Source organism: Pipistrellus kuhlii, unplaced genomic scaffold (assembly GCF_014108245.1).
Source record: "Pipistrellus kuhlii isolate mPipKuh1 unplaced genomic scaffold, mPipKuh1.p scaffold_m20_p_7, whole genome shotgun sequence".
Classification (NCBI taxonomy): Eukaryota; Metazoa; Chordata; class Mammalia; order Chiroptera; family Vespertilionidae; genus Pipistrellus; species Pipistrellus kuhlii.
The window spans coordinates 11,449,257-11,474,920 of NW_023425573.1; the positions used below are offsets into that span (position 1 = coordinate 11,449,257).

The following is a 25,664-nucleotide window of genomic DNA, read 5'->3' on the forward strand; positions in this document are numbered from 1 at the left end:
AAATATTAATAGTGGCTAGCTATGGTGATAGGATTACAAATAAATTTTACCTCTTTTCTGGCTTTTTCCCATTTTCTAAATATTAAAGTTGGGCTATTAAATTTTTTTTTCCTTAAAATAAAGAAAGATGTTATGATTTACTTACTTAAGGTGATTTTGGTGACTGAAGGTCAACTTGCATGCATGTTAGTACTAGTTATGAAAATTACAGGGCAAATAGAATACCAAGATTGTCCCCTTCTCAGCCCAATAGTGAAGGAGAAGAGAAGGAGAGGAACAAAGAAGGGTGAGGAGGGCCCCAAACTCAGTACCCTTGATGGATATTGAAAGCAGGCAGGGAAAGCCCTTTCATGTGCAGACTCCCACTCAGAATGTCAAGGGACCCAGAGACTCAGAAAGGTCGTTTACCATTTTATTCAGTCCTCGCCTCACTTTGAGGTAGAATTTGAAGAGTAAGCTGATGATGAGGGTTCGCTTATATTCTACCATGCCACCCTCAGCTCCTGGCGGAATGAAAATCTCATCCAGGACCAACCGGCACGCATCACTCAGCATTTGGTCATCCCATTGCCTAGTAGGAAAGAATGCAAACATTTCACAAAAGAGGCACTAAACTGATAGAACAAGGGAAGATGGAGAGCAATCTGTATCCATCTTTGAAATCAACACAAAATGTCCTAAATATTGCATCTGCTTTATTTAGAATATGATGCAGTGAGAGAAACATCAATGTGAGGGAGAAACATCAATCTATTGCCTCCTGAATGTGCCCCGACTGGGGATCAAACCCATGACCTAGGTATGTACCCTGACAGGGAAATGAGCCACAACCTTTTGGTGTATGGGATGAGGCTTCAACCAACCAAGCCACCAGTCAGAGTGTGATGGGAATTGTTAAGATCTACTCTCTTAACAACTTTTAAATATATAATACAGTATTATTAACTACTAGAGGCCTAGTGCATGAATTCGTGGGGTCCCTTGGCCTGGCCTGTGGGATCAGGCTGAAACCGGCTCTCCGACTTCCGCTGGGGGTTCTCAGATTGTGAGAGAGTGCAGGCCAGGCTGAGGGACCCCAAGGGTGCATGATAGGGGCCAGGGAGGGACTTGGGAGGTTGGCCAGCTGGGTAGGAGCTGCATGAGGGCTCTAGGGTATGTCCGGCCCATCTCACTCAGTCCCAATCATCTAGACCCCAGCAGCAAGCCAACCTACCAGTCAGAGCGTCTGCTTCTTGGTGGTCAGTGCATGTCATAGAGAGCAGTTGAGCGATCCAGTATATCATCAGCATATTACACTTTGATTAGTTGAACTGATGACCAGATGATTAGACACTTAGCATATTAGGCTTTTATTATATAGGATAGGCACAATGCTATACACTAAATACCCATGAATTATTCATGTTATAGCTGGAAGTTTGTACTTTTAACCCCCTTCTTCCATTTGTGCCCTCCTTTCCCTCCCTGACCCCACCAGGTGCAACCACCCATCTGTTCTCTGTATTGACAGTGATGAAAGAAAGGCCATTTAACCTTTTGGAATATTTTATCTTCTTTATGTGGTTTAAAGAAATTTTTAGGTATCTTAGGACATAGCATTAGAAATGTTTACTTACTTTCTAGGTTAATTAAAAGTGAAAATTTTCAGGTTCTGCCTACTTTTATTAATTTGTTCAGTAATCTTATTACAGACATGACAATGAAAGAATTACTGTACCTTGAAATATGTTGGTTTGGGGTGGCTTTTATTTTCTTTATCTTTTGTTTGCAGCAATTAAAAAATTTAAACAAATATATAGCTATATTTTATAATCAGAAAAAAAATCTCTAAGTGCTATTTTCATTAAAATATTAAAATAGGAAGGCCTGGGTTCTATGCTCCATACACACTGTGACCTACCTCCCGATGAGCTGCTTGCAGGTTTGGTTTGCAGAGACCACAGTGGGGCCAACACGCCCATAGAACATTTTAAGGTCCTTGATTGTGTCTGTGCCATCTTCAAACTTCACACTCATCCCAGCATTGACAATGGCGAAGGCATTCTCCTGGCGTTGGGCGAGCCGCAGGCCTGACACAAAGTGCCACTGGAGGGATAAGGACACATATGTAATACCTTACTCAATGAAGAGAAAATAAATAAAAACACTCAGAAAGGTTCGTGCTTGTCTCTACTGTGTGACAAACAGGGCACTTAGGTGATTGTTAATAATAAAAAGGACCCTGGGAATGGACTGGAATTCTCCGTTATTAACTGTGTGCTGACGGTATGTGAGCACTGGCCCGTGTGTTTTACATATGTTAATATTTGATCCTCACAGTAACTGTACTCATTTCCAATTTACTGATGAGGAAATAGAGGTTCAGTAACTTACACAAGGTCACACAGTAAGTGGCAGAGCTGAGGTTCAAACCCAAGCCGTCTGGCTTCAGAATCTATGCTGATCTACTTTCAACTCCACTCTTGACTTCGGGCAAATGACTTAAACTGGGTCTTAATTTTCTATGAAATGGGAAGGTTGGGTTTGATCAGAAAGTGCCTCAAGGATGAGGGGGAGGATCAAAAGGTGGAGTACCTTGCTTTGAGAGATACTTAATGAAAGAGTTTACCTTGATCTTTAATGAAAAAATTTACCTTGCTTGAAAGTCTTCTGAGGTGGTTGCCTGCTAGAACATGCACAAACTCCCTAATGAAGCAATAGATATGGGACTCGAACTCCCATCCAGTCTTATTTTATGGGGCTCCTCCAGCTGCCATTCACCCCAACCGAATGACCAGTCCCTTCTCTCCACTGACCTATGCTTTCCTTTCCTTTTGGAAGGCAGCTATGCTCACCACTATAGCACCAATTCGGACAGTTCCTTTCCTTTTGAACAACATCAGGGAAGGGAAGTTAGGCCTGACAGGAAAGCAAATGAAATGGTCATTGAGAATCTGGCCCTTCCTGAGCATGGCCAATCATCTCCCTGCAGCTGCTGGTTGGAAAAGGAGATGGCACCAGCCCGGGGAGTCTGTCTGTGGCTCCTGCACAGGGCTCAGGATGAGCAGTGTGTCCCTGGGTGGGCAGCAGGTCAGGAGTCCTTACCTGTGTAGAGTGGGGAATGTAAACAGATGACACAATCTCTTCTGACTTCAGGTCCGCTTCAGGCAATCTCTCAAGGAAATGGCCGTCTAAAGGAATCTGCCGTTCTCCTTCTATCAGAGAAATGACCTTAATTAGAATGCACGTGTCCAATTGGAGAATACCCAGCCTGGGGCAGAGGTGATGTATCCGGTGAAAAGAGGGAGTGCAGGCTGGGGGTCAGACGATGTGGTTTCTAGCTCCAGGTTCCAGGCTGTGTCACCTTAGGCAGGTCGCAGATCCTCTGGGTCTTCTGGCTCCTCATCATGGGAATGAAAGGTTGGGCCAGATAAGCTGGAAAGGCTATCTGGAAACACCCCAGTGCCACAAGTGGGAAATGGGTAGAATGGATTTCACGTGTGGGAAACCTGAGGTCCTGAGGTCCGGAGAGGTTAGATGACCTGTCCAAAGTGCTTAAGGTGGGACTAGTGACAAGGTGGGGTGCCTCAGATATAGCTTTTTTTCTTTAAGCAGTTTGCCCTGCTTTCTTATTTGACCCACCATATTTTTTAAATGTGATTTTAAACAAAGAAAGGGTTACAACAGTAGTTCTATGAATAATATGCATTGCTTTTATTTCCTTAACTACAATCTTTTCCTTTGGCAAGGAGGAAACTGGCTGGGAATAAAGAGAGAAGTAATGCATCATGTGCCCACGAAGTTGATTTTGTTTAAAATGAAAAGTCCTAGAAGAAAAATTCCACCTTCAGGAAACTCTGAAATTGAATATGCCATAAAACTTGAGAGGTACCCCAGACATTTTTTGATAACTGCTTTTGGACTGTGCATGAATGTGACCAAACAGCTGAGAAAAATTATCTGGTGCAGTAACTTATCTGTGAGATATAGAATATCTAGAGAACAGGATAATTGATCGCAGCTTCATCCTTATGTCTGAGGGAATGTAGCTATGTCCTATATGTATCTGGTAAGTCAAAGTTGGATATGCTTGGGTTCCCACATCATAGTTCATGAAAGGAGCTACTTGACAGTGATAATTATAAAAGAAAATGCTTAAACGTTGGTCTCTTACCTTTAGATATCAGATTGATGGTAGCATTTCCTGCTGCTAAAATTGGATTTAGGTCAGAAAAATTCGGCCTGCTCACCACATGTCCTCCTAAAGTCTAAATAAATAAAGGTGGCATTATTTATTTATTTTTTTTAGTAACACTTAGCTATTTAACAGGTAAGCAATTATCTATGCAGGGATCTTGTGTTAGCTTTTAACTTTCTTCTTTGCTTCATGGAAAGATCTGGCAGAGCTCTGGGGCAGTGAAGTAGATTCGGGCAACATAGGGGCAAGATTCCCATCCCTGACTCCACTCAAACTAATTGCCTGAGAAAATAATCCTTTCCCATGTGTAACGAGCAGACAGCTCTCTTTGGGAACTGATCCTAGAGTGAGCGTCTGTAACACAGGGGAAGGTGGAGACTGCAGCCCAAGGAAACGCTAGAGAACCGGGAAATGGAACTCATTTTCTAAATGTTTGCGGTGCTGCTGTGCAATAGAATTCTCCCCTCTTGCCCAAACCGTCACTAATGAGGACCTCTGAAGGGAGCTAAGAAGGCAAGATGATGAGAGGAAGCCATGGTCCAGAAAAAGGGATAGAATATGCCTATAGTGAAAACATATGGTGGATTTTGAGAATCAACCGAAATGGAGTCAGAGACAACTAGGAAAAATGTGTCCCTCTCCCAGCCCCACTGAACTACTCACCATGTGCGGAATGGGTAGTGGTTTGAATCAATTTTCTCTTAAATCTTAGATAATAAGGAAACCTCGGAAGCTAGATAACTGGGAGATGTCCAAGCATTGACATTTGGGATACACATGTTTGGAAACTGACCTCATCGCAAAGCTCCAAGAGGAGAACCATCCATAAAAGAGTATTTCAGGAAGGCAGGCCCTTGTTTACTAAACCTTGTATAAGACACCTTCCTCAGACTGTCAGAACCAGGCAGCATCTCAGAGACAGTCCATTGGGTTTAACTTTAGTTTTTTGTTGTTGTTGTTTTTAATATATTTTATTGATTTTTACAGAGATTAAGGGAGAGAGCCAGAGAGCCAGAAACGTCGATGAGAGACAAACATCGACCAGCTGCCTCCTGCACATCCCCCACCGGGGATGTGCCCCCAGCCAAAGTACATGCCCTTGACCAGAATCGAACCCGGGACCTTTCAGTCAGCAGACCTACGCTCTACCACTGAGCCAAACCGGTTTCGGCTGAACCTTAGTTTTTATTTTTAATTTCAGAGAGGAAGGGAGAGGGGGAAAGGGCTAGAAACATCAATGATGAGAAAAAATCATTGATCAGCCGCCTTCTGCATGCCTCCTACTGGGGATCAAGCCTGAAACCCGGACATGTGCTCTGACCAGTAATTGAACTGTGACCTCCTGGTTCATAGGTTGGCGCTCAACCACTGAGCCACACTGGGCAGGCTTAATTTTTACAATGGAGAAACAGTGGCTTAAAGTGGTTTCTCTAGGATCATGCCACTCATAGGTGATAGGCTGAGATTAGAATTTGGACACCTTCAGATTCCAGGAGCATAATCTTGTTATATAATATGCTGCTTCTAACTTTGGGAACACACACACACACACACACACACACACACTCACACTCATGTTGTGGAGATTTATTAAACACTGACTTGTTGGATTTCCTCTTCAGAGTAATGTTTGCTCAACTAACGAGACTATATGGCTGTCTGTAACTATGGCTCACTTACTATGACACTAGAGAACTTACCGCCATACTCCTGATCTGTACTCCAGCAAGCGTCCTCAGATGCGTCAGGAGGGCACGGTAGGTCTTAGTCTTCTCCTTTGGTTGCTCCGAAACAATAAAATTTAAGGCATCCTTCAGCTGGGCGAGGCTGTAGCCCGCGCCGATGGTCACCCCTGAAAGTAACCCACTGGGATGAAACCTTTTAGTAATAAGACACCTGGGCTGCATGGAAGCCACCTTTCCAATAGATCTTCTCTTCACATGAACTTAGAATGACATCAACCAAGATTAAGATTACTTCTGGCAATGTGCATTATTCCCAAATGCTAGGTACCAAATTCTTTTTTCTCAGTCCTATACACAGTCATATATGCCACATATGCTAATATATGTCCATCACAGATATTTACAATTTATTAGTTTATTTCCAATTTAGTGTTTTCCTGAATGTATCGATCAAATATAAAACTTGTATCCAAGACTTTATAAGATTTTTAAAAGCTCAGTGAGTCCATGTGGGGATTGAGCTGCACATTTGTGTGGTCCACTGGTCTTCCTTCCACAGCCATCACTTCCTACTGTTCCCTTGTCAGAATGAGAATAGACACCACCTGTGCATCAGGCCAATTCCATGCAGGTGAACCCACAGGGAATGCTTTGAGTAGCTGTGCCATCTGGTTTAGATATTCTTAAGGGGCAATACTGCCCCTAGGGGGTGAAAAAAAACTTTCTTTTTATGTATAAAGCTCTGATCTACATCTATATTAATAAAAGGGTAATATGCTAATTAGACCAGGAGACCTTCTGGACTTCTGGACAAAGGTGAAGAGAATTAATGGGCAGACTGACTTCAGATTAGCAGGTCAGAGGAGAAGCAGTCAATTTTCCTTTTGATTGATGTTTACTCCCTGGAAAGAACCCTATTTTACGTAGCATTTTTAGCTCCTATAACGTGTCCTCCATTCAGATGCTGAGTTTTGGTCGTGGACGGTGGGATATGTTTCTCAGACAGTCCTATTTGGTGCCATGTAGAAGGAGTACTTGACTAAGAGTAAGAAGAGATGGGATTTAGTCTTGACTTAACCAAGTGATAGCTGTGCAAAGTTGGGAAGGTATTTCAGCCTTTAACTCTACAAATCCTTTAGGATAGCAGAGATGCCAAGGCTACCTGCTCTATATACCTCCCACGGTTGTCGTGAAGATAAAGAGAAATGAGATATGAAACCACTTGCTAAATTGTGAAAAGAACGCGAAATAACTTGGAAATTTTGTAGTCTACGTGGTGTCTGTGTGTGTGTGTGTGTGTGTGTGTGTGTGTGCGTGTGTGTAGATGTCCTGTGCAACAACAGGTTGTGGTTTCAAATCCTGGTCAGGGCACATAGTTGAGTTTTGGATTAGATCCCCTGTCTGTGCATGTGTTTCTCTTTCTCTCTCTCTTTCTCTCTCTCTCTCTCTCTTTCTCTCTCTCTCTCTCTCTCATAAATTAAAACTTCATGGTTTGATTTGCATGCTCAGATTGCAGGGTCGATCTCCAGTAGGGGGCATGCAGGAGGCAGCTAATTAATGATCCAGTCTGATTGATGTTTCTATATCTCCCTCTCCCTTTCTCTCTCTGAAATCAATAAAAACATATAAGAATGTTTAAAAAATAAAATAAAAACATATCCTCGAGTGAAGGAAAAAAAGGAAATAAGAATGTCTAGTAAGACGCTTTCCTACCTACCGGCCAGCCAATGTCTTAAGTCTTCTTATTCAGTCAGCCCTCCAGTACCTGCCTGAACTACATGGCATCTTCCTGCCCTTATGGCTCCTATGACAAGGCAGTCCTCAGTGACACAGCTGAGTGGAGTGCGTTAGCTTGATAAAGCTCACAAATACACAGAGTAGATGCTCAATAAACATTTCTGAATGAATAAATGAGGTCAGCAGAAATCCAGGAAGTGCTCAAATCAGCCCATTGTATATAATGAACAGTCCGCCAACAGCCAATCATTACACCTTATTTGAAAAAAGAAGGTGCATACCGTTGTCTGTGCTGTCCACAAAATACAGTTCTGGAAGCCCAATTGGAGATATGAAAACTGGATGGAACTCATCTTTGAGTTTAATGCCGGGTCCTTAAGGAGAAAAGCATTTAAAGCAATTAGGAAGGGAAATCAATGGGTGCTACTAGATGTTGCTTACAAATAATCAAGAGGGAAACTGGTGACAAAAATGACATTTGCAAAAGAAAGCAACAAAGCATTTTAAAGGCAGAGGCATTCTTTAGTAAAGATGAATTGCATTTAGGAGGAGTTTAAAGAGACACTGGTGTTTGGGTTACCTAGAGAACATACTTCAAAACACCCACCCACTGTGGTGTTCCCCATGACAAGGGGGGCCTTGGGGTAATTGGCTTTCAGCTCCAGGAGGTCGTTGAGGGTCACAGGGGTCATCCAGGCGGTCCTTTCCCCTTGAAATGTCAGCCTTCTCTTGTTTGGATCTTCCGCCATCCTCTGCAGAGAAGCATAGCCCACAGACTCTTAGGTGAGGCTCCTGGGCTGCAAGCCCTGATGATATACACTGCTCTGGGTGTCCAAACGGTCTGCTGGCCAATTTTAACTTTCTGATGAGACCTAACTTCTAGGGAACAGGAAAGGATGGCTTTGTCTGAGACTAGATTTGTAAGTTTTGTGTGGGCACCATTGCATTAAACATCATAATGGGTGTCTGCCCGTCAATGCCTGCATAAAGAGTAGAATAGACGCTGTTTGTGAAGAAAGGGTGTGAAGAGGAGGCCGCATGGTATGATAACTGTCTAAAGGGCCCGGCTTCTCGCTCTAGTTCTGTCCCAAGAATGACTCAGAGGGGCCTCATTTTTGGGATTAGGTAATTTTTTTTTTTTTTTTTTTTTTTTTTTTTTTTTTAGGATAAAAGTTGCTTATAGGCCAAGTTACCCTTGAAAAACATCCCTTAAATCTGTGGTCGGCAAACTGCGGCTCGCAAGCCACACGTGCGGCTCTTTGGCCCCTTGAGTGTGGCTCTTCCACAAAATACCACGGCCTGGGTGAGTTTATTTTGGAGAAGTGGTGTTAGAAGAAGTTTAAGTATAAAAAATTTGGCTCTCCAAAGAAATGTCAATTGTTCTACTGTTGATATTTGGCTCTGTTGACTTATTAGTTTGCCGACCACTGCCTTAAATCATCCAACAGGCATAGTATATGTGGATGTTTTTATAACTCTATGTTTATACACATGCCTATCTACATCAACATGTATGCATATAATTGCAAAATACTAGGAGTGTCCAAGTTCTCACACTCTGAGGGGTGTGCAGGGACTGAGACTCTGAAAAGCCAGTAGAATCATATCCCTCATCTCATCCTCTCTCCAGGCCATAGTCATGGAATAGAACGATAGGCCTATCGCACTGTTTATATTTTCTCTCTCTCTCTCCCACCTGAGTTGAAATCACAGAGTTAATTGTAAGAATAATTTAATTCCATCATAATAACTATCATTTGAATTTTACTTTACCAGTTTTACAAAATGCCTTAAACGTATCTCACAGAGTCTCTGTGTGACATTGGACATCACCTGCCAGCTCTGAGCTCAGACCCTTCAATAGAGGGGGTGGGACCAAAGTACTTCTGAGGTCCTGGCAGCCTCACGCCGCAGTCTAAACTATCTGCTTCAAATTATTTACAGTGGAGCTGAACAAGTTCCTGAAAAGGGGTTGTTATAGTGGGCACAATTCCAACTTCTAACATCTAATGCTCGGTAATGCCACAAATTTCCGGGTAATTCAAAAGGCTTGTAACACATTATGTTATGAAATAACAAAAGTAAAATGTCTTACTATCAGTTCTGGAGGGAATATAGGTTCTTGGGATGGATCCAAGGGCTGGAATTCATCTTCATTATACAGTTTGGTACATATCTCGACAAAACAAAATAAAAGACAAGTGCAACTTCAGAGTTACTGGGAGATGTACGGGAGCCTCTAACTGTGGGACTTCAGAGTTAGGGCCTGACCCTCTGATACCTCAGGCACAAAAGGTGGGTGCCAGAGCCCACGGTGTCCCCATGGGATTCTCCCCTCCTTTGGAGGACCATGACGAAGCCCCTGGCAGCGTTGCTGAGCTCAGGCTGGCTCTTTGGTTGTCAGGAGTTGGGTTTTAAGCTTCTGTGCTGGGTCTCCAGTGTTATTTGCAGATACGTATTTGCCATGAGCATAAAGAGGCACCCCTGTGTATGTCCCATGATTGGGGGTGAGGGCATGGGTAAATCCAGATTAGCACAGAAAGTTGCAATGCTTCTGATAGAAGAAGATAGCCTTCTGTGGTGACTGGCCTCATGGAAGTCAAAGAGCTGCCTATTTAGGGGACTTTTGAAGGCTGTTTATGCCCTGAATTTACTGAAAAGAGTAGAAAATGTGAATACATTTGGATCTATTGGGTATTTTTCCAGTCAAACCCAAATGCAGCGGAACAGCAATACTTACCTTCTCCTGTCCCTTCACAGAAGACCTTTCTTCATCCTGATCCATGCAACATTTTCCCGATCCTTTCATCTGACAGACAGTTGATGCCTTCGGAAGGAACGCAGTTTAAAACAAAATCATTGGTTGATTCTTTAAATTCTGACCAGGCAGTGCCCAGGCCCCACAGGAGGAGATCATAGAGTGTGTCCTTGCCTTCAAGGACCCTGTAATGGGCTGGGGTGGGGAGCAAGGCATTCAGTCACTGAACAGCTAGAGAAACGGCAGGAACGTGCACCATGCTCATGGGAGGGTCTTGTTAATGGTCTCTCTCAAGTTTTGGGGGAGGATGAAGAGAGTTATAGGAGTGCTTGATCAGCAGTTAAGGCTTCTCACTAAAAGCGAGCTAAATGGAGTGTAGTTGCAAGGTGGTAACTCAAAATAAAACAAAACAAAAAGGCTCTTTTTCCTTATAAGGGTCAGACAGCATAGATTTTGAATGAAGCTATGGGAAGGCAGACTGCCTTGAAGACCTGCTACATTCATATCTAAAGAAACCGAAACCCGAGATTATTTGCATGTTAGTGTGGCTATTCTGATTATTTAGATAATTTAAATCCCAGACCATTTGACCTTAATTTTCAGGATCTTTCGTGCAGAACCAAAGGAGTGTTTTGGGCCTGAGTCCCCCGGTCAGGGACTGCAACTCGCAGGTGGATCATTTAATTCCTGTCTGTCCTTGTCATGTACAGACAGGGCCTGCGTCTGTGGCCGTTTACAGGCCACTAGTGTGACTTCATACATGGAGACAAGGAGACGTGGGTTCTAGCTCCTGCTTTAGCACATATTAGCTGGGTTGAGTTTGTTAAATTAGGAAAATAAAACACATTCCAAAGAGGTTTGTTAGATTAAATATACGATAGGTTTACACAGTTTTTGACACTAGAAAGAGCGAAAGTGGTGGCTTATATTTTTACTTAGGTCTCCGGGGAGGACGTGAGTAAGGTCATTTCCTACAGAGTTAAGAAGGGATTTGGATTTTGTGACAGCACTATGCACAATAAAGGAACTAATTGTAAATGTCTGAATGTGGGGACCCAGAGTGAGTGAGACAACAATACCTGTCATTATATAGATTTCACCTCCAGGAAAATAATTCTATAGTATTGGGTTGAATCATATGAAGTTGTTGTTTTCATGGGTCAAAAATGGTAGGATTCCTGAAACCTGTTTAGCTCAATTGATAGAGCGTCGGCTTGTGGATTGAAGGGTCCCGGGTTCGATTCCGGTCAAGGGCATGTGCCTTGATTGCGGGCATATCCACAGTGGGGGGTGTGCAAGAGGCAGCTGATCGATTACTCTCTCTCATTGATGTTTCTGACTCTCTATCTCTCTCCTTTCCTCTCTGTAAAAAAATCAATAAAGTATATATTTTTTAAAATGGTAGGATATTGGAAAATCATATGGTTCAATTTAAATAGTATTTTACTCAGGATTTAAAATAAACTAGCTTGTAGCTTTGTAAAAGCGTTTTTGAATTCTTCATTACTGGCCTAATAGTAGTTTCTTAAAAAAAAAAAAATAGAATTTGGAATTAACCTTTATACCTTGAGTTGTTTTGGTCAATCAAAATTATATATAATTAATTTTTGCTATAAGAAATGGGTGCTGGAAAAACACTTAACTGAGACCTGGCCTGTTGAAAGTATGTCTCCTCTTTAGAATCATAGGATACTGCCCTGTCCAGTTACTGTAACTCCATGCACTAATTCCCATCCTGCCTTTCCTGGCTTATTCTTCTTAAGGCTCCTCTGTGTCTTCCCTTCCTGCTCACTAATTCTCTTTCACATATCTTCCTTCAAAGCTTATAGGCATGGCATAGAGGATATACTGAGATTTTAATAATTTTGCTATTCAATAGATGCAAACTCTATTGAAGAAAATGAAATATAGATTAAGAAATAATTAAATCGGTTAAAAAATTTTCTCTATATATTCTTTATTTTAACTTACCGCACAGAAAGTATTTCCACTTTCTATAATTGGTCGATATCCAGTACAGCGACACAAATTACCTGATTAAGAAGAGATCAATTTTTAACAAATGATATAGAAATATATTGCATATTTGTCCTTCATGTTTTCAGTTATAATAGCAAGTTATAATAGCAATTAAATTCTTTTTTTTCTTCCCAAACCAGCAAAATTGCTCTTTGAAACAGAGATGTTCTTTAAAAAATAGATCTTGTGCCAGATTTTACAACATAATCTCATAATGGTTGCTATGTAAATTACAGGCATAGAATCTGGGAGGAAATAGTCCATTGCTATAAGACTGTGTATATTAAAAAAAAAAAAAGGCAAGAAAAATCACAATATATCTAATTTTTCAATACTCCATATACTTCACTAGTGTGGGTTATTTCATTGAACAAAGATTATCTATTGTTCAAATCTATTCAGGTTTGGTTAAAATTATAATTGAAACCATAGGCCACAGTTTTAGTACTTAGTGAGAAACTGAACAAATTTGAGTAAAGAAGTTGTTGAGAGATAAGGAAAAATATTAGAGAATATTTCCATATCAGTCACCATAAAATTTATGTTGAATTTTTACTTTGTTTTAGTCTACATCTTTTCATGATAAAACTGAATTTTTGTCTAGGTCTTTTAATTGAAAGGGACCAAGAGCTTTCTTATGATATTCAGATATTTGCTCCTACAGCTTTCGCCTAAGAACTAATGACCACTTACTTTAAAACTAGGTATGTTTGTTACAGAAGACTGCATTTCATAACATGACATGCTCTCTTTTTTTGTAGAAAATTGTGTTTGTTCACCAAAACTTGATAGCTATTTGTTATAGAAAATTGAATCCATGCCCTAACCAGTTTGGCTCAGTGGATAGAGCGTCGGCCTGTGGACTGAAGGGTCCCAGGTTCGATTCCAGTCAAGGGCATGAACCTTGCTTGCCGGCACATCCCAGTAGGGAGTGTGCAGGAGGCAGCTGATCAATGTTTCTCTCTCATCTATGTTTTTGACTCTCTATAAAATATCAATAAAATATATTTTAAAAAAGAAAATTGAATTTATCACCAAGCTTATTATGATAAGTAATTGCTTCTATGACTTCTTTGATCTTATAATAAACCCAACCAGAACATAAAACTGTAAAGTATCTGAAAGCCTATTCTCTTTTTAAAATTACTATAAGTAAGTAGAAGTCATGAATGATCTTAACACTTTAATTTAAAAAGAAACAACAAAATCTTATTCTTCCACACTGCCCAAATTTCCACTTTTAGGAAAGATTCTATTGAAAGTGTTATCAATAGCACATCTGAATGGCTTTGCAGAAGGATAGTGGGCTCTATGAAGGGAGAAAGTTTTGTGATAAAACCAATATAGCCCCAATTCTTGGCCTCTCTACTGACAAAATGAAGGCAGCACTTCCTGGAAAGGACTTGGGTGAAGCGAGGTAGTAAAGAGGAAGCCCAAAGCTCTGCCACAACTTTCTCTAGTTGCTTGGTCCATTCCTATCTTAGGTCTTGTCTGCAGAAGGCCAAGAAGGCTCACCTCCAAGAGCTTCCATTATTTGCTCAGGGGTCGGCTCTGGGTGGTTCCTCAGCAGCGTGTAGATGGACATCGCCATCCCTGGGCTGCAGAAGCCACACTGTGTGCCGTGGCACTTGGCAAGTCTTTCCTGGGAGGAAAGGGTACATTATTTATGCATTAAACCTTTGGTTTCCTTATACTGGACAGGAAATAAAAGAGAGTGAGAAATAACAATTTACTTCATCCATTCTATACAAAGAATCTATGCCATGAAGATGCAGATGTGAGACATGACTCTGGGTTCCTCTGTGTGACTCTGTCCCATGTGTCTCTTGCATGGTGCTCACCTAGATAGCTCAAACATTTTTCAAACAGCACTACCCCTGAGATGAAAGCCACATAGTTCAACTATGGATAAACTTAAAGGACAGATATTCCATAATATTTTAATAACTATATATAGTGTCAGGTGGGTACTAGACTTATTGAGGAGAAGTCAAGCATAATATTTACTTACTCCATCATCTTGGGGGGAACCTTGGAAGTTAAATAAATGTCTAACCAATATGCTGTAAACCTGAAACTAATATATTATTTAATATCAAGTGTAATTGAAAAAATATTAATATGTTAATGCAACAATGGCATATGTAACCATTAAAAAAAAAAAAGGATTGCCGAAACCGGTTTGGCTCAGTGGTAGAGCGTCAGTCTGTGGTCTGAGGGGTCCCAGGTTCGATTCCGGTCAGGGGCATGTACATTGGTTGAGGTCATATCTCCAGTGGGGGTGTGTGCAGGAGGCAGCTGGTCGATGTTTCTCTCTCATCAATGTTTCTAGCTCTCTATCTCTCTCTCTTCCTCTCTGTAAAAAATCAATAATAAAAAAAAGGATAGACATTCTTCCAATGCTAATGGGAAATCTGGCTGTGTGGCTTCAGATGTGGCATAGAAACTGGCTGTAAATGTGGTGGTCAGCCGGGACTGGTTTGGCTCAATGGATAGAGCGTCGGCTTGGGGACTGAAGGGTCCCGGGTTCAATTCCGGTAAAGGGCATGTGCCTTGGTTGCGGGCATATCCAAAGTGGGGGGTGTGCAAGAGGCAGCTGATCGATTACTCTCTCTCATCGATGTTTCTAACTCTCTATCTCTCTCCCTTCCTCTCTGTGCAAAATCAATAAAATATATTTTTTAAAATAAATAAATAAATAAATAAATAAATAAATAAATAAATATGGTGGTCAATCTTAAAAACTGGGTCTTTGGGGGGAAAGGCCTGATTTGTAGTTTCTACCAATTTCAGCTGTGCAAATATTTCCAATAGGGCTGGTGTCAGGCTTCCAATGTGATGTCCTTGAATGCGGATCTGGGGAGAGATGTACAGTCACATACCATTCTATGGAATTTCCAACCAGTAGCTATAATAGACAAATAATCTTAAGGGTATAAACAAGAGTAAATGTAGTAAAATAATTAGCAGATGATGAATGATGATATTTATTAACTTTGTTTTTGTCACTACTTATTTAATTTTAAGTTTGTGTAGTTTCATTGTTAATAATGGCTGTATTTAAAGAATGCCTCACAAAGTTCCCGAAAGTTTAAGAATCAGCTCTCACAAGCCAGTATAAGCCTATTCCAGGGCACTACTGAACAAATCAATATTTGAGAGAGACTTCTGGTCAAGGAGGTAAGTGCTGTGCTTGACTTCTCCCATGACCACATCAAAATTACAATCAAATTATAAACCAACCATCACTGAAAGCCACCTGAAGACTAGCTGAATGGAATTCTTACGACTAAGGATTTAAAGAAGAGGACACATAGTGACTGGTAGGAGAGGCAAAGACACAAAACAGGCTGATCCCACACCCACCCATGATGGTTAAGAACAGGGTGGGTTATCTTGGCTGTGGAGAGAGCAAGGGATCCTAGCCTCATATCCAGAGCACCAGTTGCCAGGAAGAGGAGTCTTTACAATACTTGGCTGTGAAAATCAGCAGGGGTTCTGTCTGAGTGAGATGGAGAAGTGCTGGAGACCCAGGCGTTCTCTTAAAGTGCCTGAGCACAGATTTACTTAGCCACAAACATCTGCCCCAAGTTAGAGCAAAGGGACAGCAGCTTGAAAAAAGCCAGGGACATGAGGGCACTCGAATCATCTGGCTTCAGGTGAGGGCTGGAGGGGAGGCTCTCTCTTAGACAGAAAATACTAGAGTGCACACCATTGTTCTTTGGTTGAGCTCTCCTCCCACATAGCCATCTGGTGGACACCATTGTTCCTATGTTGAGCCCTTCTTCTGCCTGGCCTGCTGGTAAGGGTAGTGCCAAATCTAATTTTCCAATTAATTACACTGTTCACCCCACGCTAGTGATTCATTAAGAGCCTGCCCTTCCCAACTATGCACAAACCTGAAACTTCTTTAAAGTGACAGGTCTCAGCCTACCCCGTTGACTTCCCTAAAATATCTCAGAGACACACCAACTCTAGACAAGTAGCATCTGGCCCCAGCATGCCTCATACCTCTGGTACAAGTGGCAGCTGGATTCAGTTTGCAGCTTAGCCTCTCCCAGGCACCTCCAAGTTTAGCACAGATGGTAACCATCTGCAGATCACTTTGTAGCGTCTACCTGGTTGCCTTGGGCCAGGCATAGCAAGTGACTTGGTCTGCCCCAGAGATCCTCCCAAGAGCTCCCAGAACCATCATACCCGGTTTTAGGCCACACCAGAACACCAACCAATTAGCCACACAAACAACAGACCTAAAGGATGGCCAGTGCTGGCACCGGAACCTTGATAAAGCAAAACCACTCCATGGAATCAGCCCCTGAAAAACAGCTTGTCTGCTGTAGTCACAGACATTCCTCACAGCCAGTTAGCCTGGGGTCAATTTGTCCCACTGACATTGCCCCTGCAATGAAAGCTCAGCAATAATAAGAGGGCACAGACAATCCACTCGTGTGATGAAGGAGAATGCCTCACTGGGCCCTACAGGACACCTATTATATAACGCAACTCTTCCCAGACTAGAAGATGTAACAGATTCACCTAAAGCAGAAAAACAAACAAACAAACAACAACAAAAACACACCAGAAAACACAGAGAATCAGCCAACATGGCTGGGGAAACAAAGAAAAATGTCCCAAATGTAAAAATGGGACAAAATTTCAGAAAAAGGGCTCAGCCTAAACTGGTTTGGCTCAGTGGATAGAGCGTTGGTCTGCAGACTGAAAGGTCCCAGGTTTGATTCCATCAAAAGCATGTACATTGGTTGCAGGCAGGTTCCCAGTAGGGGGTGTGCAGGAGGCAGCTGGTCGACGTTTCTCTCTCATTGACATTTCTAGCTGTCTATCCCTCTCCCTTTCTCTCTATGGAAAATCAATAAAATATATTATAAAAAAAAAAAAAAGAAAAGAAATAGAAAAAGAGCTCAACAAATGGAGACAAGTAATCTACCAGATGCAGAGTTTAAAACACTGCTTACAAGGATGTTCTATGAACTTAGGGGAAGAGTAGATGAATTTAGTGAGAACTTCAACAAAGAGAGAAGAAACATAAGAATGACAGTCAGAAAACATAAAAAAAGAATCAGTTAAGGATACAATTACTAAAATGAAGACTGCATTTTTAACATGATATGCTAATTTGAAAAAATATATGCAGCCTTATATTCATTGCAGCAATATTTACAATAGCTAAGATATGGAAACAATGTAAGTGTCTGTCAATGGACTAGTGGATAAAAAAATTGTGGTACAGAATCAATATATGCAAAGTAGGAAGATAGTGGCCTTAGGTAAACGCCTGTAATCACCGCCTCCCACAACCACATCAAAATTACAGAGGCACGAAAATGGAAGAGACTGATGATTCTCAGACGGAAGAGAAGTGGGGAAGGGGCGGGAAGTGATTAAACAAAGATCTTATATGCATATATGTATTATCTATAGACACAGACAAGAGGAAGATGAAGGCCTGTGGCAGGTGGGAACCAGGTGAAGGGGAACAAGTGTGTGTGTGTGTGGGGGGAAATAATCTCAACAATAAAGAAAAAAAAATTTAAAGCCATGGTACATATATACAGTGAAATATTACTTGGCCTTAAAAAAGAATAAAATTTTACCATTTGGACAACAGATGAACATATAGAGTATTATGTGAGTGAAGTAAGTCAGACAAAGACAAATACCATATGATCTCACATGTGAAATCTAAAGAACAAAACAAACAAACAAAACAGAAGCTGATTCATGGATACAGAGAACAAATTGATAGTTGCCAGATGGGTGGGCGGGGGTTAGAGGACTGGGTGAAAAGGGGGAAGGAATCAAGAAGTACAAACTGGCAGATACAAAACAGTCATGGGGATGTAAAGTGCATCATAGGGAATATAGTCAATAATATTGTAATAACTGTGGTTATTATAACAGGTTACAACCTGTTATCTTCCATAAACATCTGCTTTTCTATCTCATTTTCTTTTCTCATAAGACTGAATGGTGCCAGCTGGTACTAGACTTACCAGGGGGATCACTTCATAAGTTATACTAATGTCAAACCACTATGTTTTACACCTGAAACTAACATAATATTGAATGTCAAATGTGATTTTGAAAGGTGACTGGAGAGAAAGAAATCTGATAGGCTGCGGCATGAGGTGCTTCCGTAACTGTGAAGGTGGTGAGTCAGGTATGCCATGCACTGTAACCAAATACTCATCAATGGGAACACACTGTCAGAGGACACTCTTGGCTTCTATGCTCCAACCACAGTTTTCGAGGGGAAAGAATGTCAAGGGGAAATATGGCTATTTACCATTTTTCTTTTTATACACTGCTTTTAAAACAACTTTTGCAGCAGTTCCTATGCTAGTATATGCAAATAGCATCGCCATTTCTTCAGAAAGTGCAGCAAACTTTGCTAAACACGTTGTCATTTTAGCTGTGTTTTATTGCCACCAGGATGCTCAGTTTCTCCTGAGACATTTGGTGAGCATGGGGCGTATTTGTACACACAATTAGCCTCTCATTTAGAGATCAGTATTTTGAATGTGGTAGACAACCTGTTATCTTCCATAAACACCTGCTTTTCTATCTCATTTTCTTTTCTCATAAAACTGAACTGTTCTTGTTTTGTTTAGGGCAAAGACAAGGCTGAGAAGCTAAATAAGATATATTAAAATTAATAAAGAAAACTTTATTTATACACCAATCTTTGAAAAGATTCCTAGCTACAAAGCATGGGATCTAACCAAATGGGAATTTAAAAGCACAAAGGATCTCACAGTTGGCAACCTATTTAGAGTACATGGGACCATGAGGGATACCTATACCAACACCTGGTCCCAATCAGAATACATGCTTACCTGCACGGGGTGAATCCTGGTTTTGATGCTTCCGATACCTTCCACCGTGGTGACAGCAGCCCCATACAGAGAACAGATGGGCACCAGGCATGCGGTGACTGGATAATGACTGTGAGAGAATTGTGTAAAGAGAACACCTGGGAATCATAGGGAGTGGGTAACATAATTCAGGGAGTAATGTCGGTCGGGGAGAATCACTGGACTGTATTTCTGTGAGAATACAGAGAACTCTAGATATAAAACCATAAATTTCTGGAAGTGTTCAAGAAAGGACTTACTTATGGCTGGTGTAGGATATTAAAAAGAAATGGAAAAATAGAATAAGAAAGTGTTTTGTGTAGGGCTTCACAGAGACCCTCAATTCTCTATTTTTTCCCCCCATTCTAGGGAAATAAATGTTTTACTGAGCATAAGATGACTTATATAAATCACCATGGGTTAGTTATACCCAGTGATTCCCAGCCATGCAAACCTTTTAAAAATACAAATACTCTGGTTGCACACTACGTAATTAAATATAATCTGATGGGAAGAAAGTCCATGGGAAAGATCTAGAACTTGGGAAGCTGCAGGGAGAGCAGGCCCAGAGCTGTGTGAGTGCCATGGGCACCTGGGGAGAAGGAGAGGAGTGAATATGGACAGCAAAGTGAGAGGCTCCACAACCTTCCCAGATGTGCCCAAGCAGGGCCCTGGCTAACACAAAGGATACCGGATCTTCTTGGTCTTGGGGTCATATCTTGACACCATGACAGTGCAGGCGCCACAGCCTCCACTCCCACAGCCGTACTTGGTGCCTGTGAGGTGGACTGGAAAGAAGCAAGTCAAGGAAAAAAAGGACCCAGGCTCCTTTGCTTTTATTTTTTAAAATATTTTTAAATTGATTTCAGAGAGAGGAAGGGAGAGGAAGAGAGAGATAGAAGCATCAACAATGAGAGAAAATTATCCATCCTCCTACATGCCCTCTACTGGAGATTGAGCCTGAAATCCCGGCATGTGCCTTGCCTGGGAATCAATAGTAACCTCCTGGTTGATGGGGCAACACTCAACCACTGAGCCACACAGGCTGGGCCCCTTTGTGTTTTACACTCTTTTTCCTTGGATGCCGACAAGTAACATGTTCTCTTGAGTTCCTTGCTCAAGAGTTCTCCTCTGTTCATTCTTCCTGGTGCCCAAAGGCATAAAGAAGTCGTTCTAAGTAAATGTGGCTCACCTGAGAGGCCTCAACCTCTGATTACAGAGTCAACAGTACTGGGATGGAGTCAGAGGCTTATTATTTTTAAAACATGTTTTTATTGATTTTTAGACAGAGAGGAAGGGAGAGGGAGAGAGAAAAAGAAACATCAGTGATGAAAATCATTAATCAGATGCCTCCTGCACGCTCCCCCTACTGGGGATTGAGCCCCCAAATGGGCATGTGCCCTGACCCGGAATCTACAGGTGACCTCGTCACTCCTGGGTAGATGCTCAACCACTGAGCCACACCCATTGGACCAGAGGCTTATTTTTAACTTGTTCTCATGTGGGTGATGCACAAATATTGGCTTTTCTGTCTGAGCCATGGCATACACCAGCACTGACCTACTGCACTTTTCACAGGACTCCCATGGCCCCTTCCAGGGCCCTGTACCTAATTTACATAGCTAATTTTATATATATATATTTTTTCCCTGAAGGCAAGTCTCCAATATTATAAAAACTTCAGGCTCCACAAAACCCCAATCTGCTGCTGACATGGGGCCTGACTCAGGCGTCATTGCCAGAATGGGACCCAGTCACACAAGAAACCAAATATAAGGAAGCCACCCATCTTTCTCTCACTGTTTCACTCCTTCCCAAGGTCACAGCCTCCTATGGAGTCAACCCATCCATCCCAGCTGCCCGGTGATAGTTCAGTCACACGTACAGTTCCCAGAATAGTGAGTGGAATAGGTGCAGATATATTGATGAAAGGAGTAAAATGATGGGCTAGGAAACTATATTGCAAGGGATTTCATTGAACAGGCGGCATCTGGAACACATAATTTATTAGACATGCTTCCCTGAGCAATTGGCCAGGCGTTTTCACCTTCACATGCCTGAACATGAAGCCGCCATCCAGGTGACCGGGGGCCACAAAAGTCATGAAGTTATTTCCCAAAGCTATTCCCAGTGGACCCTCGTGGTTCCCTGGAGGGGTCTTTTGGGTGAATGCTCAGGTGGAAAACTACAACAAATAAAGTACACATCTGTCACTTCTGGAGGCATTCTCTGAACTCCCACGGGACGCTACACATTGGACACCAGGCTATTGACCCAGAACAAATACAGGGTGGCTTTCTTCAGAAGTCTTAGTGTGTTCACTGTCTACCACCCAACTCAGATGGATTACAGCAAAACATAAGGATACGGACTTTCCGCAGGTAGAACAGCAGGGTCATTTCAGGATCAGCGCTCTTCTCCACGACCTACATTGTGGAGCGAGAGGAGGGCTTCAGGAAGAGAACACCAGAACGTGTGGCAACTCTACCTGTTGTTTAGGGGCATGTTTTTGGTAGGTGATGGCGTCCAAAGACAAAACAACAGCAAAGGAAACACAATACTTGGAGCCAGAATTTTGAAAAAAATGAGCATTATCTTAACGCCTCTGCATTTTGTAACACATATGACAAGTGTAAATTCTGGATTGTTTTTCCTTACAGTCATCTAGGGAAGTGGATACACAGGTTCCAAAATTGATCAAGATAACTAGTGGCTACAGAAAGCCACAAAACAGATTAACTGCAGAAGATTTTTTAACAGAGTCATAAGATCAAAACGGAGTCGGTTTAAGGGAGACACCCTGTCTTCTCCATCCTTCCTCAATGAAATGCAGGTGCCAGTAGGTGAGGGAAGAGCAGAAGGGAGCATCAATCACTGCCTGTCTCTCATGGTGCATGCCAGGCTGTTGGCACCAATAAATCAAAGCTGACACCTGTGATGAAAGCTGTCTGCCCTCCCTGCCCAAGCAGCTCCCTGGCAGGATACAGTTAGGCAGGATTAGAGAGAACTGAAGTGAAAATCGCCTGGAAGAGTAGCACTGAGCAACAACAAAAAAGAGAACATTATTCTTCTAAAAGTGTGTGTATTTTTATCACCCCAGGAAAAAAAAAACCAGCAAACCACAATATTTTTAATAAATGCCTCATATTTCCAATTTTCTTTTCACATCCTCAGGATCTGAAGAGCCAGAGAAAAGCTCAGCACCCATTAGACATGGAATGATCAAGGCCCAAACGAAGAAGGAGAAAACAAGATTGGGCTTTGGGAACTTAATGAAAGGATGCTAACTGCAATTCTGATGTCTCATTAAATAGCACTTCCAGCCATTTAAAATAAAAATTCAGCCCTGCCATAGTGGCTCAGTGGTTGGGTATCGACCTATGAACCAGGAGGTCACGGTTCCTTTCCGGTCAGGGCACATGCCTAGGTTGTAGGCTTAATCCCGAGTAGGGGGAATGCAGGAAGCAGCCAAGCAGCCAATCAATGATTTTTTTTCTCATCATTGAAATTTCTCTCTCTCCTCTCTCTCTCTCTCTCTCTCTCTCTCTCTCTCTCTCTCTCTCTCTCTCTCTCTCTCTTCCCTTCCTCTCTGAAATCAATAAAAAAATATTTTAAAAATAAATAAATATTTCAGTAGTCATAAGAAAAATTCTGGTCATACCATAAGTTGAACTCAAAAAATTGTACTCGTACTTTCTGTTTCCTCTGGTACTTTATAGACACATAGGAAATGATTTCTTTTTACTATGTATATGAAGAAAGAGATAAGCAAGGGAGACCTACAATGAGAGAACATTTTACACACATCAGATTAGCACAGTTTAGCAAGTCTGATTGTATCAAGTGTTGGTAAGAAGGCAGCACTTTTCATGCAATTTTCTGTGGGAAAATGTATCTTGTGCAGGATTCAGAAAGCCACCTGGCAGGACCTGAGACATTGGCATGCCATAATCTCACTGAGTGATTTTCTTGCCAGCGCTGGTAAAGAAATACACGGTCAGGGGTTCACTGCATGTAGTGGGGAATTGGAAGCATCCCATGTGTGTATCACTGGGGGACTGCATAAGCAGAGTGAAGGACGTACACAGCCCAGAGAGCTCTACATGCAGACATAATGAGCCAGGGGTTCAGAGAGCAACATGGATATATCTCAAAAACAGCGGTGAGTCACAAAAGACATGAAGGGATGTGTAAGTCTTTGTAAAGTAAATCACAATTTCACTCAGGTGAAATATAATAAGAATATAAGAACATGCATGAAAAGCCAAGCACTGTACAGTTGAACCTTGAACAATGTGGAATTAAGGGGGCTGGTCCCCCTGCACAGTTGAAAATTCATATATAACTTCAGACTCCCCTGAAACTTAACTATTTATAGACCACTGTTGACTGGAAGCCTTACCAATAACATAAGCAGTCAATAACAAATAGTTTGTATGTTATATAAACATACATATTTGTGTATTGTATTCTTACAATAAAGTAAGCTAGTGAAAATGTGATTAAGAAAATCATAAGGAAAATACATTGGGGGAAAAAACACACCACACACAAAACCACATATAAGTGGACCAGCACATTTCAAACCTGTATTGTTCAAGGGTCAGCTGTATATATTTCAAGGCTACATCTATCTTTCTAAATGACTATATTGAAAGTACATGACAAGGATGTATGAAAGTATATGATAAGGACAAAGTATATGCACAAGAGTGGATGCATCTGGGAGAAGGAAATAAAGAGAAAATAAGAAATAAAAAGAAAACAAAATAAGGAAGAAGAGCCTTTTTGATGAAGATGTGCCATTGGTGGAGGAATGTGCTTTGCTCAACTCTGTGCTCCTGCGTCTAAAGGAAAGAAGACCAACCACAAAAATAACAGCAAACCCAATTTCTCCAAAGAGCTGCATATATTTCCCCCCTTTTATTTGCCATCTACAACTTGTCTTAGAAATTTGTAAAATGGAGAAAGGGAAAAATACCAAAATATCAGCTATGAATTCAAAAGATTGGGAGACGTGGAGAGGGAACAATCATTCAAAAGTGTTATTAAAGGATAAATGGTTTTATTTGCCAGCAACAGCAAAGCAACAAAGCCCCGTTTTCCCTGCACTCAGAAAAGCTCTTAGCTTTTGAATTCCTGTGAACTGTCTACTCAGCAGTTATTCTTCCGAAATGCCAGTTGGCTCCAGGTCATGCAAGATCCTGAACAATGGGTAAGCAGTATTACTAAACCCAGATTTTTTGTTGTTGTTGTTCTTTTCTTTCTCTTTCACATTTCGTTCTTTAGTTCATGGGTTTCCTAAAAATGTTGTTTCCCTGCTATTTGTCAGGCAACGCTCCCAAGAATTTTTGCCATGATTAAAGTTGACTTCCTCTTTTAAGGGAAGAACATCAGTAATGCAGTACAACTGAGGCTTGGGAAGCAAAATCATTCACACCAAATTTTAATATGTTACAAGTCTTTTCCTACCTACTTGTCTCAAAGCACCTCAGACATTTTACTTACTCATTTTGCTCATTCAAGCACAGGCCTGAGGACAACTGAGCCTTTGAGTCGCCTCACCTCTTCCCCAGGGGACACAGCCGCCGCCCTGCCCCATGGCTCAGCAGAGCTGCTTCAGTTTCTGGGCTAATTGACCAGCCTGAGTGGATGTATGACAGCAAAACAAAATCATTCTTTGCTATTAGCATCCTTAATGTCACATGTGCCTTCTGTTGAAATAACATCGGTGAACTCCAGTAGAGCTAATATAGTTTTTCATAACCTGGGTCAGAATTCACTCCCATTGCAATCCATTGGAGCTCCTTACTGTCCAAAAGAAAAGTTAAGACAAGCAACAGCCCCCATGCTTTCATCATTTTGCACTAAACCTTGAATAAATGATGCATTTTCAAGTTCAGAGCAATATATACTAGTATGACTTGAAAAAGTCAGAAGGCAGAGGTTAATAAGGACTGGCATCGTAGTGAAAAGAAATTAGCTTGGCTTTTGTCTCTGGTGTGCAAAAGTTCATATTAATTTATTGTGCAAACTTACCTTTCTTCCATTCACAAAGAAAATCAGCTCATCAGAACTGGGGAGAGAAGGCATTGTGCCAGAAAACAGTGCCTCCACCCCAGTAAGAGGTTTTCCTTCCGATAGAGCAGGTCGGTGAGAGCAAACACCTAGATAGATGCCTACCAGTCTTGGAAAAGCCCAAGCATCAGCGGATGATTTATAGCCACATCTGAGACCCGCCCCGCCCCGCCCGCAAGCACTTCAAAGGGCTCTTGGCAGCACCTGTCTCCTCCTTTGCCAGGAGTGAGCCAAATCATTGCCTGTCCCCTTTGAAGACCAGATGGCTCACTAGTGAAATGTGTAGAAAGCCAGGACTAATAAATACAAATTGAGTTTTGCCCACTGTCATGGCTCAG

General features: G+C 41.7%; 1 protein-coding gene across 1 annotated transcript; it reads right to left on the bottom strand.

Moving 5' to 3' along the window:
* Positions 1–266: 266 nt before the first annotated feature.
* Positions 267–25,445, bottom strand: LOC118709131 (aldehyde oxidase 4-like). Its single transcript, XM_036421018.2, has 15 exons — positions 25,288–25,445; positions 21,617–21,674; positions 19,940–20,036; positions 19,231–19,339; positions 13,892–14,018; positions 12,329–12,390; positions 10,340–10,426; positions 9,695–9,775; positions 8,207–8,351; positions 7,881–7,973; positions 5,878–6,029; positions 4,154–4,247; positions 3,085–3,194; positions 1,901–2,085; positions 267–571 (listed from the first exon to the last, which is right to left on the bottom strand). The coding sequence occupies exons 1-15, from the start codon at positions 25,339–25,341 to the stop codon at positions 367–369; spliced, it is 1,659 nt and encodes a 552-aa protein (XP_036276911.1). The 5' UTR covers positions 25,342–25,445; the 3' UTR covers positions 267–366.
* Positions 25,446–25,664: the final 219 nt, after the last annotated feature.